Raw genomic sequence first — 18,978 nt, 5'->3', positions numbered from 1 at the left:
GCTGGGATTTTGCAGTATTTTTAGGATGTTGTTTTCAAAAAGTAAACACTTTATCTGGATTTGAACAAGAAGACATGTCAACAGTTACTTCTTAATCTTCTCAGATTTGAGGACTTGTCACCCAGGTTATTTCCAGTGTGAGAGTGGACACTGTGTTGCAGAGCGCTTCAGATGTGATGGAAATGCAGACTGCCTTGATTTCTCTGATGAAGCTACTTGTCGTGAGTTTCAAACTTTGCAGTTAGTTGCTGTTCATTGAGCTCATTTCCTGAAAGATTTGCACTTTTCTCTCTCTTAAGACTCCTTAGAGGTAGAGCACTCTGGAACATTCAGTGATGTCAGTAAAAATTCAGGATAAGTATCGTATTTTGAATCAGCTTTTGCATATAATAACAGGTTGCCATCTCTTACGCCAGTTGTAAACACATTCATAATGCTAGGACATTAATGTGTTTACAAGGTCCAGCAGAAGATACACATGTGATCTTTTTTTTATCCTGTGGACTCTGCAAGATCCAGTGTTTCAGTTGTACTGTATTCTAACAAGGGTCTGTAAATGGGGTTGTTTTTTATAATGCTCAAATAAAAAGAATATTATATAGAGAAGGGTACTGAAAAAATTATATAGGGTTGGGCTGAACATTTTTCAGGAAAACTTAAAATTTCATTGTAAGTGAAAATGTTGTAATAATTTTCTTTTCTTCAGCAACACGATATCCTAATGGTACATACTGTCCACCCATGCTGTTTGAATGTAAAAACCATGTCTGTATCCAGCCATACTGGAAATGTGATGGTGATAATGACTGTGGAGATGACTCTGATGAAGAACTTCACCTTTGCTGTAAGAGAGAAAGATTACATTAAAATGAACAATAGGCATAAAAAAAATGTCTAATTACAATAATTTAAATATTTTATTTTCACTGGAAATTCTCAGACTTAATTCATGTTGAGTGCTGAGAATTTTGCTTTATATGCAAGTTCATTTCATCTTCCTACAGTATGTTTCTCACTGATTGCAGATGTTTATACGTGTGGTTATAAAAGTAGGGAGAAACATATCAAAGAGATAAGGACACTACTTCGCATGTTCAGGTTGGTTGTCTAAAAGAATAGCATCAGTTTGCAATTAAAGATGAATTCAGATAATATATATTCTCAAAGGTCCTGAGCTTTTAAAGCTACTAGTACAGTTGGGACATCTTTGTAAATGTGGTTGAGGAGTCCTAACTTCATCTCTAAAAATGAGGTGTGGAAATGCTACTTAAAGTCATGTGTTATGCACTAAATAGCAGCTTAAATATTGTGTTGGATTATCAACTAGTTTGCCTCATAACCAAATCTAGAAAGTTCAGTGTTATATGTAGCCATAGTATATGCCTTTGGCCAAAGATGATGTTCTGTCTTCTGACAAAAAGTGTCCAATGGCCTAACATACCATCACCAAAACATGGAGAAAATATGCTTTTAGGTTTTAATTCCTCCACAACCTTTAAAATATAAGCAACTTATAAATGTTACCCGATAAAAGTGATTTGGATAATTTGTGACTCAATGGTATGAAGTGTCAAAGGGTGACTGACTTAATCTCTGGTTTCAGTGGATGTTGCTTGTGACTCTCCATTCCGCTTCCGATGTGAAAACAACCGCTGCATATATAGTCATGAGCTGTGCAACCAGGAGGATGACTGTGGAGATGGAAGTGATGAGAAGGAGGAACACTGTATGTTTACACAAAACTGTACAGCAAATTCAGTAATTGTGATGTGCTTAATGTCTAGTAATACCAAAGGACTATAGAAATAAAAAAAAAACACACTAGAAATTATGAAAACTAGAACTCAATATGAAATAATTTGAACTAGGATTAGTGGTGCTATGTATTTGCAGCTCTCCATGCAAAAATCAGTAAAAATTTTTTCTGAAAAGTACAGGACATGATTCTTAAAGTCATACTGTAATCATACAGCTAAATTGTGTCAACTTCTTATTAACTTCACTTAAGGAAGAGGAAAGAGTTGTATCATAAAATAAGTAGGGTGGATATCTGGGACTCTTAAAATAGAGAAATGGGTACTTCGGAATTTGTAGCACTGTTATGTAAATAATAACATTGTTGATATTTAGGCCCAAATTCTGCAGAAGCTCTGTTAATATTTAATAGGTTTTTGCCACCAGATATCTTACGTAGTTCTCACTATGTTGATTTTACATTATCAAGTTTAGTTATATTTTTGGTTGCATAATTTTGTTTGTTTGCTTTATTGTGAAACATTCCTAAAGTTAATAGTTTACTAATATTTCAGTAATTAATTGAAATCTGCCATAGATATATGAAGTATATTGTTAAAGGTACTCATAGATTTGTGCTACTAACAGGAAGTTCAATCAGCTATTAACAAGAAGAATTTTCTTTCTCTCTTTATAAAATGGAACAATTTCTTTCACTTTATGGGGATGTGACTAGAAGTCAGAAGAGTTATTTTACCAGATTGCATCAGCTTCCTCACTAGCAATATGGAATAGTGCGGTCTGTTGATACTGTGTAGCTGAAAATGTGATGGAACGTTTCTTTTCTTAACTGTAGGTAGAGAACCAACACCAAGACCTTGTACAACTGAAGAATTTAAGTGCAGTAATGGAAATTGCATTCCTCTACATTATGTCTGTGACAATTACGATGACTGTGGAGACCATTTTGATGAAGTGGGCTGCAGTAAGTAATATACCAAGGGAATACAAAATTACAATTCTGTTGAAATAAAAATTTTGAAACTGATAACAATACGTATTTCTTCTTGAATAGCATACTAAGAAGTAGTGGTTTTTTATTAGCCTGTGCTAGGCTTATTCAATTAGCTTCTGTTTTCTTACTTGTGGGGAAAAATCCTATGAAATTCAGTGCTCTGAACAGTCCTTTTTAGTCTTAGAGTATTTATGCATTACAAAAAAAAGAGTTTGATTTTTTGTGGATCTTATTTTGAAAATGGGTTGCGTTATGGAGACAAGAAGATCTGGATACTGTGATCATAATTGCAATATGCCAACCTATGGAATTATTAAATGGGCAGACTTCGACCTTGTGGTGTAGTTGTTCTAAAAGTTGTTCTTTCTGTTAAGAAAAAAGTATACTGACATGCTTCTATTTTTCCTGTTTAGAGACATGATCACAGAATTCTGTAATGACAGCCAGATCTCAGGTCGAGGGCCCTCTCAGGTCCTCTGCACAGCTTTTATGAACTATGTATTATAAATTCACTAGCATCCATTTAGATGCAAAAGCTTTGACTTGAACTTTGAGGCAAGAGAGAGTATTCTCATGGAATCTGGAAAAAAATAATAATTCCTAACGTATGTCAATAGACAGACAGCTGCAGAGTGATAATATGAGTATGTACTTGCAATTTCAATTTTGATTGAAAAAAGGCTTTGATTGCTTCAAGTGGAAGTTTGCCAAATGATGCACTTGTGATTCACAATCCAGCAATGCTTGCAAAATGCAAATAACTCAGAAACCTATCATGCGGTTCCAAGTTGAAGCAGCTGGCTTCTGTGTTTCACATACCATCCCAGTGGTCCTTAGGCAGTATAATCTAATGCAATAACTTGATGAAAATATGAGAGTATAAAAAGGGTATGAAAGAATGCAAAACAGACACCTTCTGGCAGTCAGCATTCTACTGTTTAGGGGTAGATGTGAATGCAGATGATTGTAGCCTTCCCAAATCAAATACCCATGTTAAAGAGAAAATAGTGTGTGTGTATAATGAATTTATGCTTTTACATTTATATGAAATTGAGCTGTTTAAACTTAATATAATTAGCACTGGGATGTGTATGTATAAAGGCGATTATCAGCTTAATGTAATTTCTTTGCCATACACCTGTATCTTTTTTCTCAAACTCTGTCAAGAAACGTGTTATTTCTTTTCTACTTATATAACAGATATGAGTTTGAAAGTACTTTGTGTATATGTAGAGAATGTCAGAATCAATAGAATTCTAGATGTCCCTTGAGAAGAGTATAATTTTCATTTTTTACAGAGTATCTGTTATCTCTAAATGACCTTTCCCATTATAAGCAGGTTTTAAAAGGCAGTGGATTGACCTGTATTGACTTGGTAGGCTTTAGATTAGGTATGGCACAAACAAGCTGTAATTCTTTCTCTAGCTTCCAGATATAAATAATGTAGAGTCTCTGTTACACATGATAGCAGTTCAGAATGGTTGTTGTTTTAGCTGATAAGAAAGGACTGGGTAAGAAAGAAGTAGGCTGGCAAAGGTAGGAATTAGTCAAGTCCCTTAAATACTTTCTGGTGCTGCTGCAGATTGCTGGTAATGTAGAAGCCATTTCTTTTAATTAAGTTGAACTTGGATGATTATAGATGTTACACTGACTTTTTTCAGGACCAGCACTTACCACCTCTTCTAGTTGGTTATGCTTTAGAGAATAGATGTTTCTGAGTTACTCAGATGTAACTGGATTTCAGTTAGAAAGAATGAAAACTTGAAAACAATTTTCAGATAATAATGGTGAAAATTATGTCACCTCCCTCCCTTTTTTTTTTTTTGAGATGGAAGGGACCTTAAAGATCATATTTAATGGTTATAATTGTATAATTTCCTTTTTTTCCCAGATCCTGGAACAGAGCGAACTTGTGCAGAAAATATCTGTGAACATAACTGTACCAACCTGAATGAAGGAGGCTTTATCTGTTCCTGCAGGCCAGGGTACAAGGCCAGTGAAACTAACCGAAACTCCTGTGATGGTATTTTCACATCTTCTAAACATATTTTTATTGCTAAGTGTCCAGTGACCTGTCACTTCATCATTCTAATGTGACTACCCATTTTTGCATTCTAACAGGATTTTTATACATTTAGCAGATACCTCCTAAGAAGTTTTGCTGCCCAATCACATTTTCTAACATGCAGGCTCATTCAGTGTAGAACTGGCTCCACAGTTCAGACTAGTTTTAAGCTTTTGGTGGCTGTAGGTGTATGTTTTTGCTTTACTGTACATAGATTTTGTCACATCTTCGAAATTTAAGGGACAGGAATATGCTGCGTTTTTTATCCTTATTGAAAGAAAACTTGCTGTATCTTTGCTTTAGCATTTCAAGAAGGCTTTACTCCTGAATCTCATTGTAGTCATGCCTTATCTTTTGTCTTTCCTTGGTGATTTAACACAAAAGTACATGATCAAAAATGTCTCTGAAAAGCAATTCTATAAGCAGAAGCAATGGAGTTTTTAGCAATCTGTAGTTAAGACTTGTTAAACAGTAGAATAGTGATGAGGAATTTTCTCAGATAACAAATGCTGATGTTGAAGATTTAAAAGATCTCTAGGTCACTGTTCTTTTATAGTATATGGGAAAGGGACATACCTACCTCTTCATCAAGTGAAAGTGACCCGCATGTGGAAGAAAGAGATTAAGCTCTAGTTCTCTTTTCTCAACTTACATCTAGATATCAATGAGTGTGAGATCTTTGGAACATGTACTCAGGACTGCAAGAATTCCAAAGGAAGCTATGAATGTTTCTGTGCAGATGGCTTCAGGTCTGTGGGCGATCAACAAGGGAAACAGTGCGCAGCTAATGGTATGTTAACTGACAGAAAGATTGATTGCTACTTGTAAAGAGCAAGTGGGGCATAGCAACTTAATGAATATAATCCTCTTTTTTTTTAGGAAGGGGATAATGAAAACCAAACTTTACCCTGTAAAATAATATTATCTGTGTATTCCACCCATTCCATAATAAAAAATAGAATGTTCATCTCTGCTTCCAGTTGTAAACATCAGAAATAATATCTCTATTTGGATGCCTGCCTTCCTTTATCCTGAAATTTTCTGCAAACAAAAACTTGCTTATGCTGTGGCTATAATCAGAAAGAAATCCATGTTGCCTATTCCTGAAGTTTACATTTTTCAACAGAATAATGCATTAGAAGAAATTTGCATTCAACTGGTAAAAAAAATCAAAGGCAGTTTGATGAGAGATTGCCTTTTGCTGTTCATGGACTGATGCACACAAATAGAATCACTTTGGCCAATGTTTAACATCAGTCATTAGCTTTTTGTCATACCTCAGTGCAGAGACTACAGTGTGTGACAAGCATTGAATAGGTAGAGAGTTGATTCAGAAAATAATAATTTTCTCAAGAAAATAGAAAAAGGTTACAATGCAGCAGTATTATGTAAAAGACAAAATAATATTGTGCTTAGAAAAGTACTCACAATTTAACAGCTTTAAGAGATACATGGTAGAAACATGGTGTGCCTAGTAAAATCTTCAGAATAGAGTGTCTTTGACAGAAAGTATGGGCTGCTGAAGTTTTTAAACCTAGAAGTTACATTTGTAATATAAAAAATTATACAAGAAAACCAGGTATTTCAGTTTCTAGTCCAGGGGCCTAATTCAGCAAATACTTACTGTTGAGTGCAAGACTGGAGGTACAAAAGGGCATTTTGGACCTCAATTTCTGCCTAGCTGCCTTTTTATTTACCTGTGTCAGAAATCTAGTTCTTTGCAACCTTTTTTCCTAGACTTTACTTAGGACACATGTAGACATCCAAAATTTTAAAGGCTAAGTGATAGGAGGTAACATGAGTGTAGCTGGTAACTTAATTACATTTTTGTGCACAAAGTTCTACATCTGTGTATGCCCAGAAAACTCTACTACTCTTTGCAGTACAAGCTCGCAAGCATGATTAACAAGGGCTTTCTTTTCCTGTGTCTGCTGCAGGCCTGATCAGTAGACATTTTCAGAACATGCATAGAATATTAGGTCATCTTTTTCCTGTAATAGCATATATATTGGAAATACTGTAAATTCTACACTGAATTGTATGCTCATTAGACAATAGTGTCACTTTTCTTATTCTCCCATAGTTGGGTGTGACTTAGAGGGAAAGGGATTGTTTTCAAATGAGCGCTTAATAGGAGATTGAGCATGATTAGTTAGAAAAGGCACTGGTAAAAGAGATGTTACTTTCCCAGGTGAATGCCTTGTCCTTTCTTGTTGGCTCTGTAAAGATGTGATTAATGTAGGGGAGCTTCTCTGGAAGAAGGCCTAGGCTTTAAGTTTGTAACTCCCAACTGGACTTTGGCTTTAGCAAAAAGGGCTGAACAATTAAATTTTCTCACCAGCAAAATTGGGGAGGAGGGACTGATACTCCCTATAGTCAATTTATTAGAGTATCAAGGCTAACCCCAAAATAACCTGTGCTTAGGGGAACACAGACACATTAGGATTTAAAGATTTAAAGACTTCAGGGTAGAAGTGTTCAGACAGGTTGTGTCTCAAGATACTGCCAATTTATGGTTACTTTCAAAATTGTTTACTGTACTTTGAGGGGAGGAGTTGAACTGTGTATTTTTGAGATGTGAGGTGGTGATATGCCAACATTGAAATGTTTTAAGAATTTTTAAGGAATTATGCCTTAATGATTACTATTTCACAAAATCTATGGTGAAGAGGATAATACTACTCAAGCAATAAATAAATACAAGCATTTCCCAGAGGTTTTAATGAATGTTGAAAAACAAACAAATTTTAATACCTATAAAGCTTTAGAAGTGACCCTGTGTTTCTTCTGCTTCTTATGCAGACAAAACTTCTGAAAACCCCAGTTTAGTTTTAGAAGTGACTTTCATCTCCTTCTTTCTAAAATGAAAAGTACATGAAAGTAATATTCATGATCGCTTCCCAGGTAACCCTCCATTGTTACTGCTGCCGGATAATGTGCGGATTCGAAGATACAATATCTCATCAGAACAGTACTCTGACTATATTGATAACCAGGAGCGCATCCAGGCTCTGGATTATGACTGGGACCCTGAAGGGACAGGCCTGAGTGAGTATGTGTAGGACATTAAAAAAGCACCATGCAATGGTTGGTTTAAAGAGATGCATTTCTGTGGCATACATATTTAATTTACACTGGAAATCGAAATAAAATTAGAATATCTGGTCAGGTCTTGGTTGAACGTGTCCCTCCCCTCTACTCACTCTGCAGCATCAATTAGTTTAATTTAGCTAGGATTTTCCTGTTTTTGTTTTGGTGTGAATTCAGCTGTGGAATTGTGGCTTTTTTATGCAGTAATAGAGGATTCTGATAAATGAACCCTTTCCTTTTCTTCTGCCTCTGCCAGTCCCCAAACCTGGCTCAAGTCTTGCAAGAACTAATCCTTATACTAAGCAGGAAGAGCCAATAGATCCCTATATTAGCTTATATCTTTGCCTCTCAAAATTACTCTCAAAATCACATGCAAAGGCTTTAAAACTAAGTCACTCTACTTTTGAAAAATGTGATACATACTTCTTCATAATCTGGCTCAAGTTGATTTTAGATGTGCATCTTACCTATAATGAATGGCTTAAATATGTACACACTAACACAATGCACAATGTAATTAAATTGACCAGACAACTCTATGTTTTTATTAATAAATACATGCCTGGTATCGTCACATAGAAGCTTCAGAAAGATTAGATTTTTTTAAAAAATATAGAAGTAGACATTAAAAAATATATCTATCTCTGTCATCATTTTTACAGGTATTGTGTACTTCAGCATTCTGGGACAGGGTTCTGAGTTTGGAGCTATCAAACGTGCTTATCTGCCCACATTTGACAGCAGTAGGAACAATCCTACAAAGGAAGTTGACTTGAATCTCAAATACATAGTGAGTCCTGAGGGGTTAGCTGTTGACTGGGTTGGAAGGTAAGTGCACCAAAAAATATGTGGTAAAACTTTATTCATTAACATCTCTGTTAGAAGACAGGCATCTGGAGAGGAGCTGTGGACTATTAAGCTGTGGACTAATAACCTTCAGAATTGCTGTATAAATTACATGGTAGATAATTTTTTATTTGTAGTGAACCTCATTGTCTCCTAGAAAACCAACTCTTTAAAGATGCTTATTAGCCACTTCAGGTGAAAAGGAGAAAACCAGTGAGCTGATACCATATTTGCTAAACTCACCTATACTTAGGGCCTGTGTGTTCCAGACTGAAGAATTTCAGATAAAATCAACGCAGTTTCATTATATTAATTTTGTTCAGGTTTGATATAGCTTTTCTTCATAACAATTTTTTTCTTAATTCCTCTCCCAAGTATAAACTATTTACTTTTGGAATGTTTTGTGTTTTATGTGATTCAGACACCTTTACTGGACTGATGCAGGGACTAATCGAATAGAAGTGGCAAAATTAGATGGACGGTATAGAAAATGGCTTATCTTTTCTCTACTGGATCAACCAGCAGCTATTGCTGTCAATCCAAAACATGGGTAAGTACTACAGGACTTCCCAGAATTATTTTCAATGCTACTGAATACCAAAGAACCCTGCAATGGTAAACTGTACAGGAAAGAATAAGGGAATGCTTTCTGGAGTTCACCTTTACTAATGCTAGGAAATTTGTGTACATAGGAAAATATTTTAAGACTAGATTTCAAATGGCTGCTTATGTCAGTGACAGCACCAGGTAGGTCAACTAAAAATCTCCTTTCTAAAGCATTGTGTGCCCACTGTTTCTACTGAAACAGAGAAATTGATGGGGGTATCTCTTTACCAGCTCCAAGCAATACAGACACAGCCTTATTTACAGTGGAAGGCAATGTAGGCGCACTGGTATGTTAAACAGCTGTGCCTGCTGCACCTCGTATCATATGATGGATCACAAGATAGCATAATGTGTGCTTCCTTCAGCTGGACTAGAGCAGTGTGGCTCCCTGAAGTCACCCAGGCTCTGCAGCTGTATCATAACTGATGGATATTCAGTGTTCACAACCATTTTTCTTCCACTGAGAATGAGAAACTTTCATTAAAACCATTCTCTCTCCAAATCAGGACACATTCTTCTTTTGGTATTTGTCTTCTGTAATTGAAACAAGCTTGTTCAGTGAACCCTCTGTGATGTTCCTGATGACTTCTGCGAAACACGTATTGCTGAACAACTTTATGTGCCACAACTGATATTTTTCATGAAACTCCAAAGGATAATAATGAACTGAACTGTATTAAACTCTGGTTCTGTCTTTTCAGGCTCATGTATTGGACTGACTGGGGAAGGCAGCCAAAGATTGAATGTGCCTGGATGGATGGACAGCAAAGACAAACTCTGGTCTCTGAAGACCTTGGCTGGCCAACAGGTCTTTCTATTGATTATTTGAACAATGATAGGATCTATTGGAGTGATTCTAAAGAAAATATTATTGAATCCATGAGACCTGATGGGACAGACAGAAAAGTGGTATTACATGGAGGTAAGAACTTATTATGCAATTAATATAATGGTAACCAACATGTATGCTAACAAGCACTTGGGCTTCACAGGTGGGGCTAGATTTGGGAGCTTTTCAAAGAGTAAGCTTAGTAATGTTTTGTCCTGCTTTACAATGGACTAAACGGCACACCAGGTTCGAAGCTCATGATACATGGTAACTAGATTCCCTGAGGGTAATTTACGTGACCCAAACAGGGTACAATATGGAAAATTGGATTCTTGCTTTTTAATGTATATTATTAAGCAGTCTGCAGGTAAAGTGGTCAGGCACATAAAAGCTGTATGTGTATAGCTGCAAATGTGTACAAATGAAAGGATTAGTTGATATTTTTAAGCTAAAGAAGAACAGCAGTTCTGTCACTTCTGCTAGAGATTTCCTTGCTGACACTACTGTTTGGTTTCTTTGAGAAGTAGGCAGTCCATACAGCCTTGATGTCTTCGAAGGCCATTTATATTGGATAGCTAAAGAGCGAGGAGAAGTTTGGAAGAAAGATAAATTTGGAAGTGGAGAAAAAGTGAAAGTGTTAACTGTAAATCCTTGGCTTACTCAAGTGCGTATCTATCATCAGCACAGATACAATCAGTCAGGTAGGTAACCAGCATCCTGGTGAGCAATTCCTTACTATGACATTGCAGTTCACATTGATGTCTTCAAAGAGCTTAGTAATCTTCTGATAATGCGCCTATCAGCATGGATAATATGGATGTCTGAAAACCTAACAGTGGAACAGAGGATGGCAAGTATTTTCTGCATACCCAAAGTGAAATCAACAGTGGAAAACCACGTGCTGCTCTTTAGGGTCTCTTAGTTCTAAGTTATGACCCTGCCCTTTTTCTCCCCCCCTTCATTATGTAGTTGTCATAGAGGTGGCAGTCACAATGTGAATTTATCCTGGTAACAAAGTGCTGGCCATTTAATACTGCCCTCGAGGGTGATATTTTAGCTGTGACATGTCCACAGTAATCACAGGGGAAGATGTCCAGAGGAACATCCAGGAGCCCCCTCTTTTGAGGAGTTTTAGCTTTCAGAATCAGAAAGTTCCACGTTGCTTGGAGATGTTCAGGTTCTTGGTGCTGTGCTGGCTGCCAACAGCCATACTCTCTCCCTTAAGAATGTATGAAAAGGCAGAGAGAAGTTTTTGATGTAAATGTGGTATTGAGGCATTAGTTGTTTTTAAAAATGATGGTAGACTTTGTAAGATTTTTTTTGATGTGTGATATTGATGAGATATACTACTGACTAGGGCAGTAGTATATACTGACTCTGGAATGTGTTGCATCGCTTCTTCAAGTGTCTTTATCACCTTTTTTTTTTTTCTTCAGTGCCTAATCCTTGTAAAGATGTCTGCAGCCACCTCTGCTTGCTGAGACCAGGAGGGTACACCTGCACTTGTCCTCAAGGGACTCGATTCATAGAAGGCAGCAGCACAGTGTGTGATGCAGGTAGAATAAGTTGTCAAGCTGGAAGTGAAAGCAGAGGAAGCTTTTCTTTAGGAATGCAAATACATTACTGAATTATATATATGGAGGGATGAACTAACTAATATAATAGATTTTGGTAAGACAGGACATCTGGCTTTTATTCTCAGCTGTCACTGATTTCTGATCACCTTGTACCTTTCATTTAATCTCTTTGTATGCAATTTGTAAAATAAATATGGATATATCATTATAACCAGTCCAGACCCACCTGCAAAATTGGTCACAGTTTCTGATTTTTGTTTTTAAATTCCAAAATACTTTGGTTTAATTTTGTTCAAATGCATTAATTTCAGAACTAGAGAATTTCTGGCAAATTATGGTTTACAATTATGTTTAAAATTCTGTACAATATATTGTATGAGCAGTAAAATAGAATACAATAGAAACCTGAAACAAAGTTTCAACTTACAGAACTTATTTCAACATAGATAACTTCTAGAGAATTATAATTCACTGAAAAGCCAGTGCTTGGTCATTACATTGCGATAGAGCCCCCAGAGTGCTTTCAGGAGCACCAGTAAAATAGATTTGCTCAGTCTTTCCTGAGAAGAAACAGCATACCACTGCAGGACTATTTCTCTAGCTAAGAGTCTGCATTCATAGCTTACAGTGATGTGAGTGGTTGCCAGATGTCCTGTACTTGTCCCTGCAACATATCTCTAATAAATTATGCTTTCTAACATTGTCTGGCATCTTCTCTATAGTGAATCTTTTCTGAATTCTCTTCTTTTTGCATTAAAAGTGAAAACATAATAATTTTTTACACTACCTTACCTCTAAATTACATTTTCTTAATAATTGTTAAGGTTCTTCCCTATTGCCGTGTTGTGTGAGCTGCAGAAAAAGGAGCTAGTAATATGATGTAACAATGAATGGAAGTGTGCATGTTTGATGTTTAAATGTTTAATGTTTACATTAGGGATCAGTACCTGCATTTGGATTATTTGGTCCTTTCCCCATAGTGCAGTTACTGAGAAACACAGCCTGTAAGACCTGCATTTTTTTCCTTTTTGTATCCCATTTACTCAAAGGGAGGCACATTGTAATAACAGATATCTGGCTGATAAAAATTATAGGACAATAGTATTACAATGTAACTTACCAGTGTAAGACACACTGTCAAAGTCCATCCTTAATTTATAGCCTATAATGATGTCTAAGATACAGAGCTTTTATCCTATGTGAACTACACTTTTCTGACAGCATATGCTGAGTTATTACTGGAGACTTGTAAAACTACACTTTTTTTTTTTTTCCACTTGACTCAGCATCAGAATTACATCAGAAGCTTCAGAGCTCTGTATTTGGGCCAGCCCAGGCAGCTCAGACAGTGGCATGATGAAGAACAGTCTTCTGCACTACCTGGTGCCAAGCCATCAGCCTGTGCTCTGTACTGGCAGAAAACTCTGAGGACTAGGAGTTTCTCTCTTGTTCTCACTGTCAGGATGTATGTGAATTCAGAGGACCCTCCTGTATGCATGTATCCGCTGCTTTTCTTCATATGTAAATGCATCAAATTTTTGCCCTCTCTCTGCAGCTTTAAGCTTGGTTGGATGGAAGAGTCTGGGCAAAGGAGATAAAGTATTGCTGCTTTCTGAGTGGAGTACTTTGCAGAGTGGATGTAGGGTGCATTGCAGGAGCTAAAGAAAGTGGTTGGATATACAGCTTTTTAAGTTTTCTGTGCCCACTTTTACTGAATAAGTTATTTTCTGAGAACATGTTTTACTTCAATTAACTTGCAAAAAGTAGTCTGTGAGCATGCATACCCTAGTTCTATACACATAAATAAAATACTCTATGGTAGTTTCTCTTTTGTTGAAGATAACACATATATGCCTTTTGAATTTTGCAGCTATTGAATCCCCTCCCACAATGCCACCAGCATGCAGGTGCATGTATGGAGGAACATGCTATATAGATGAAAGTGGTCTTCCAAAGTGCAAGTAAGTCTGTATATTTTAGGGTAGTCCTGGATCAGAGACTGTGCTAATTTAGTCTTACAACAATTAAATTATTTCTAATGTGTTGGAAATGCTTCAGAAGATGTCATACATACTCATTAGCACATTTGTAACAATCTCAGCAAAACACATATGCATAAAAGTATCAGCAAAGCAGCACTGTAAATGCATTATTTGAAAAAAACCCAAACAAAACCACAGAAAGGCAAACCTCTGAAGATTATAATAAAAGGCTGTACCAAAACCTTGTAAAAATGGAGAAGTAATGCTCATTAGATGTAGCTTGTAATAGCCAGTAGGTGCCACTGATGCTCTGCTAAAACAAAATCTTTTTACTTCAGTGACTGGTTTTCTGATTCAGCACATTTAATTTCCACTTTTAATTCTATGAGGAGGGCAGACACACTATACTTACAGTCACTGAAATATATAATTACAGAACACGGAGTTAAACTTTGTGGCATGTAGATAAAAATTACAGAAGATAATAAAAAAGATCTTAGGCTTAAAAAAAAGCCATTCCGTCAATTGTCCTTTTTACATTTACAGGTGTTCTTACGGCTACACTGGGAACTACTGTGAAATAGGATTGTCAAAGGGAGTGCCTCCTGGAACAAGTAAGCTTCAAGTATATATTACACTTGATATTTTGAGCTAAAAAATGTATAATACCTCATTATGATACCTGTTCAGGGTCAAGCTTATAATTTTCTGGCCTCTTTTTTACAATGAACCATGCTTGCTTGAATATTTGCTTATTCTTCTGTCTTTGACAGCAGCAGTAGCAGTGTTGCTGACACTCGTACTAATCATAGTAATTGGAGTGTTAGTGGTTGGAGGCTTTTTTAACTACAGACGAACAGGCTCCCTCTTACCAGCGCTCCCCAAACTACCAAGGTATGTTTTGAAGGCTTTCATAGCTGGAAAGTCTGCACTGAAGATGAACATTGGTTTCTAAATATTCTTGTAAAATGCAGTTTGTTTGACATGTGCTTATTCTGTTGGAATATGAGAAGTGCAGTGTCATGTCAATTCCAGTGGATTTTTTATTTCAACATATACAATAACTTAACATTATTTTGAAACAAAGGACTATTGTAAAACCCTTCTACATTCTAAATTTGCTTAAAAAAATTAGCAATATAGAACAACTATATTACCAGATCTAGATCTGGCTATTCCATTCAAAAAGATGCAAAAGACCATAGTTACATTATGTTTCTATTTTTTATTAAACGTTGTAAGATAATGATTCTGGTAAAGAGATCTTTTTTACATTGAAAAGCTGCTCTTCTGCAGCACTGTATTAACCTGTTTAAAAATAATATGAGGCATATACAGTCAACTTCTGTTTCCAGTGCCTGAGAAATCTGGGCTTTTTGTAGATTCCTGCTCTCTAAGTTCTGTGCAGAAGGTCCTGTATTTAGATGCTCACTAGTATAATTCACTGCTACTATTATTTTGAGCCTGACAGTGTTTTTTCAGCCCACTTCCAATATTAGTCATGCAAATCTAATGTGCAGTTGTGGTTACCATGACTCTATAGGTAGATTGACCAGTTGCTTATATGAAAATATTATCCTCTAGGCATATTAATGATTTGCATGCATAAACACCTTTATTATAGGTGTTGTTGGAATTATATCCACAGATTTATATGCTATTTCAGCTGCATTTTTAAAAAACCTGTTTCAATGAATTTGAATAATGTTTTTGTCTGTAAATCAACATTTAAGTGAGAGTAGTCAAAATGTAGGTAAATTTGGGGGGAATCATTGTTCATTGAATTAATTTGATGTCTATGTGAGCACACAAAGATAATTGAGATCATTCTGAATGGGCTAACTTAGGTTAAAAAAATACTGAACTAATCCAGGAATACTACTTCTGGTGCCCTTGCTAGCTTGCTTATAGCCAGCAAAATTTCCAAGTGATAATTATGCTCAGAAGAACAACTAGAAGAATTTGTTTTGTAAGCTCTCTTTGTGTATAATTTGTCTTTTTTTTTTTTTTTTTTTAATTAGTTTAAGCAGTCTTGTAAAATCTACTGAAAATGGTAGTGGGGTAACTTTCCGATCTGGAGCAGATGTGAGTATGGACATAGGAGTCTCTGGCTTTGGAGGAGACTCTGCTATAGACAGAGCAATGCAAATGGTAAGGTTTATTTAGGAAATACGTTTTTTAAATTGTGTGCTTTTAATGTCATTTCTAGCTCATAGAGAGGAGTCTTCTATGTAAAAGAGGTAGTAAGATGACAGATGTGTCCTAGAAAAAGAAGTGAATATCAATTGATAATTTCCTGAAATACATATTTGTAAAATGAAGGCAAGAACGAATGCAGAGCATTCAAAATAATGACTTCACTCAAGATTTATATATTGTTTAAAATTAAAGATGGATTACAGACTCAATTGACAGTAAATTAATATAAAAAGAAACAGATGGTGAAGATAAACGTATAATACATGCATAGGACTTTTTTTCTAGATGAAAAAACATACTTTTTGTTAAAACTAGGCAATTTCTGTAATTAACCATATAAACATTTCAGCAAATAGTGGGAAGATACCTTTAGGCTTGAATATTACATAAAATCTTTTTCATGGATTAAAAACTTTAAAGTACTTTCCATTTTCTGCCCTAATGTTGACATACTGAAGTCCAACTGATGCAGTTTTTGCTTTGCTAATTACGGGTCTAGATACAGCCTATTTTTACTTCAGTGTCATAAATGCTCCCTTTATATTTAGAGTATAAACAAAAAATTGTAGAATTCACTAGGAAATAATTAAAAGTGTTTGGTTTACAGCAGTGAAGAACTATGGGGTATGCCTCCCATTTTAACATCAGCGTGGCTGTTCTAGCCACGATAGACTAATATGAGGGAGCCAACAAGAGTGTTTATTGAACTGCAGTTGTTTTTTTTCTTCATAGAATGAAAATTTTGCAGTGGAATCAGGGAAACAGCCAATCACATTTGAAAATCCAGTGTATGCAACCAGAGATGGTGGAGCCAGCACAGCCAGTGCAGTTATTCGGCCAACACATGTAAAAGAAACTTAGGCTTTACTTTCATCTTCCTTTTCCTTTATGACTTTTAAAAATTCTTTTAAGAACATTGTTTTTCCTTCATCTCCTATAGGTAGCAGCAGCTAGTACTGGGGAAAATGAAAATTTTGAAAATCCTTTGTATGCCTCTGGGATATCTGCTAGTCCAAAGGAACCCCCTCAGAGTACTGATGCACCTCAGGTAGGACATAGAAACGCTCTAAGGCTGCCTTGGTTTTGTGGCTCCAAAACAAGAATCACAGAATATTAGGGGTTGAAAGGGACCTCTGAAGATCATCAAGTCCAACTCCCCTACTCAGAAAGGCATGCAGATGGGTCTTGAATGTCTGCAGAGAAGGAGACTCCACAACCTCTCTGGGGAGCTTGTTCCAGTGCTCTGTAACCCTCACAGTAAAGTTCTTCCTCATGTTGAGGTGGAACTTCCTCTGCTTGAGTTTGAGTCCATTGCCCCTTGTCCTGTCACAGGTCACAAGTGAAAAGAGGTTGTCCCTGCCTTCTTGATGCTCAGCCCTCATGTATTTATGGACATTGATTAGGTCCCCCCTCAGTCTTATCCTTGCTGGACTGAAACGGCCCAGGTCTCTTGGCCTTTCCTCATAAGGCAGGTGTTCCAGTTCCTTAATCCCTTGTAGCCCTCCGTTGGACTCTCTCAAGTAGATCCCTGTTCCTCTTGAACTGGGGAGCCCAGAACTGGACACAAAATTGAAGTGTTATGGAAGCTGCAATATAGTTTTGGTTCTCTTTAAATAATGCCATGGAGTTGGCACACAATCTGCATCAAGTCCAACTGGACCGTATTGACAAGCTTTACAAGAGCTGGTCAGGAACAGATTGGTAAGAGCAAAGCAGCACAAGCACGGAATTGCCCAGGGCTCACAATAAGGATCTGCTTGGATTAACCCCCCCTTCTTCCTGGCCCACCTGGTTGTCAAAGCAAACAGACTGGAACAGAATGTTTCCTTTCACTATTTGTTGTGCTTCTTTTTGAAGGTAGATGCTAGTCTGAAAATTGTAATGTAACTGCTGTAAATTGTTATTGCTCCCCAACAGAAATTATTATAAGTAAGGCTTTACTTCAGACATTTAACAATTATTATTAAACCCCTAGTGAATTATACCTTGATAGAAGCAGCAAAGTTAGTGGTTTTCTCTTTTTTCCCCTCCCTATAAAGTATGAAAAAAATCCCAAGAAAAATTACATTTTGGTTTGACAGAGTGAACACTCGGTGATTTTTTTTCATACATAAAATTGAAATAAGACATTTTGTCAGTGTATTGTGATAATTTTTTTTCACGTTTATTTGTAATTTTATCTGTATTTAAAAGTTATACCAAGGGCATTTAAGATACTTGTTCTTAAAGGACATTTTAATAATCAACATTAAAATATTGTCTCATCTCAATTATTCATGATTGTTGGATGATGAATTTTTATGTCTTAATATCCATCTGAATGAGCCAGTGATGGCTTTGCTTGCAGGACTATTTTCACACATTGTACACTAAAAAGTACCTTTGAGCTTTGAAATGACAGCTCAGTCAGCCTGTTGTTGTAGTTTCATGTATCTCAGTAATTTCTCTTGTGTTGTTTTAAAGACCATTTTTCTTCCTTTTTGACCTGTTCGTCTGAAATGGCTTTCATCAATGAATTTAGTCACTTCTATTACCTTTTGGCCTAGTTTAATGAATACTGCTTTAGGTAAAATAATCATAAGTGGTAATATTGCAGAAAAGAAAGTTGGTCTTGTGTTCAGAATTGCAGCATGGTAATGTAAGAGCACCCAGCTGAAATCACTGAGTTAGCAGTCAATGCAAGTGAAATCCAACAACAGGGATGTCAGTTTCCAGAGAACTTGTGAGAAAAATGTGTAAGGTTCTAACAATTTTTATGTTTCAGGAATCAAAATGGAGTTTCTTCAAGAGAAAAGTTAAACAAAGCACTAATTTTGAAAACCCAATATATGCAGAGGTATTGCTTAATATTTTATATTTCTATTTTTCAGCTAATGTACTTGCTAGACTTTTTCTTGCTTTCATAGGATAGAGATTATGTATGGGTAGATTCTACTGCTAAGTGAAGCAGCAGAGAAATTCTAGCCCAGGTCAAGGTAGGACTGAAGTGATTCTGAGAAAAGTTATGAAGTCTTGTGCAGAATGAGTTGTTCAGC

The 18,978-nt window shown here is 36.2% G+C and overlaps 1 protein-coding gene across 1 annotated transcript in view; it reads left to right on the top strand.

Moving 5' to 3' along the window:
• The window catches only part of LRP2 (low density lipoprotein receptor-related protein 2), a 109,960-nt gene that overhangs the window by 89,791 nt on the left and 1,191 nt on the right, over positions 1-18,978 (top strand). The window contains exons 61-79 of the mRNA XM_009996130.1: positions 105-221; positions 707-844; positions 1,604-1,726; positions 2,591-2,719; positions 4,641-4,772; positions 5,473-5,604; positions 7,719-7,862; positions 8,567-8,732; positions 9,172-9,300; positions 10,058-10,278; positions 10,710-10,886; positions 11,622-11,741; positions 13,633-13,723; positions 14,291-14,358; positions 14,521-14,638; positions 15,766-15,895; positions 16,676-16,789; positions 16,884-16,991; positions 18,708-18,779. Coding sequence (XP_009994432.1) covers positions 105-221; positions 707-844; positions 1,604-1,726; positions 2,591-2,719; positions 4,641-4,772; positions 5,473-5,604; positions 7,719-7,862; positions 8,567-8,732; positions 9,172-9,300; positions 10,058-10,278; positions 10,710-10,886; positions 11,622-11,741; positions 13,633-13,723; positions 14,291-14,358; positions 14,521-14,638; positions 15,766-15,895; positions 16,676-16,789; positions 16,884-16,991; positions 18,708-18,779 — 2,429 coding nt within the window. The remainder of the gene's footprint in view (positions 1-104; positions 222-706; positions 845-1,603; positions 1,727-2,590; positions 2,720-4,640; positions 4,773-5,472; positions 5,605-7,718; positions 7,863-8,566; positions 8,733-9,171; positions 9,301-10,057; positions 10,279-10,709; positions 10,887-11,621; positions 11,742-13,632; positions 13,724-14,290; positions 14,359-14,520; positions 14,639-15,765; positions 15,896-16,675; positions 16,790-16,883; positions 16,992-18,707; positions 18,780-18,978) is intronic.

The sequence above is a fragment of the Chaetura pelagica genome, unplaced genomic scaffold, assembly GCF_000747805.2.
Source record: "Chaetura pelagica isolate M959 unplaced genomic scaffold, ChaPel_1.0 scaffold3, whole genome shotgun sequence".
Taxonomy (NCBI): Eukaryota; Metazoa; Chordata; class Aves; order Apodiformes; family Apodidae; genus Chaetura; species Chaetura pelagica.
Note: the sequence above shows the minus strand (reverse complement) of the source record. Positions and strands in the feature narration are given on the sequence as shown.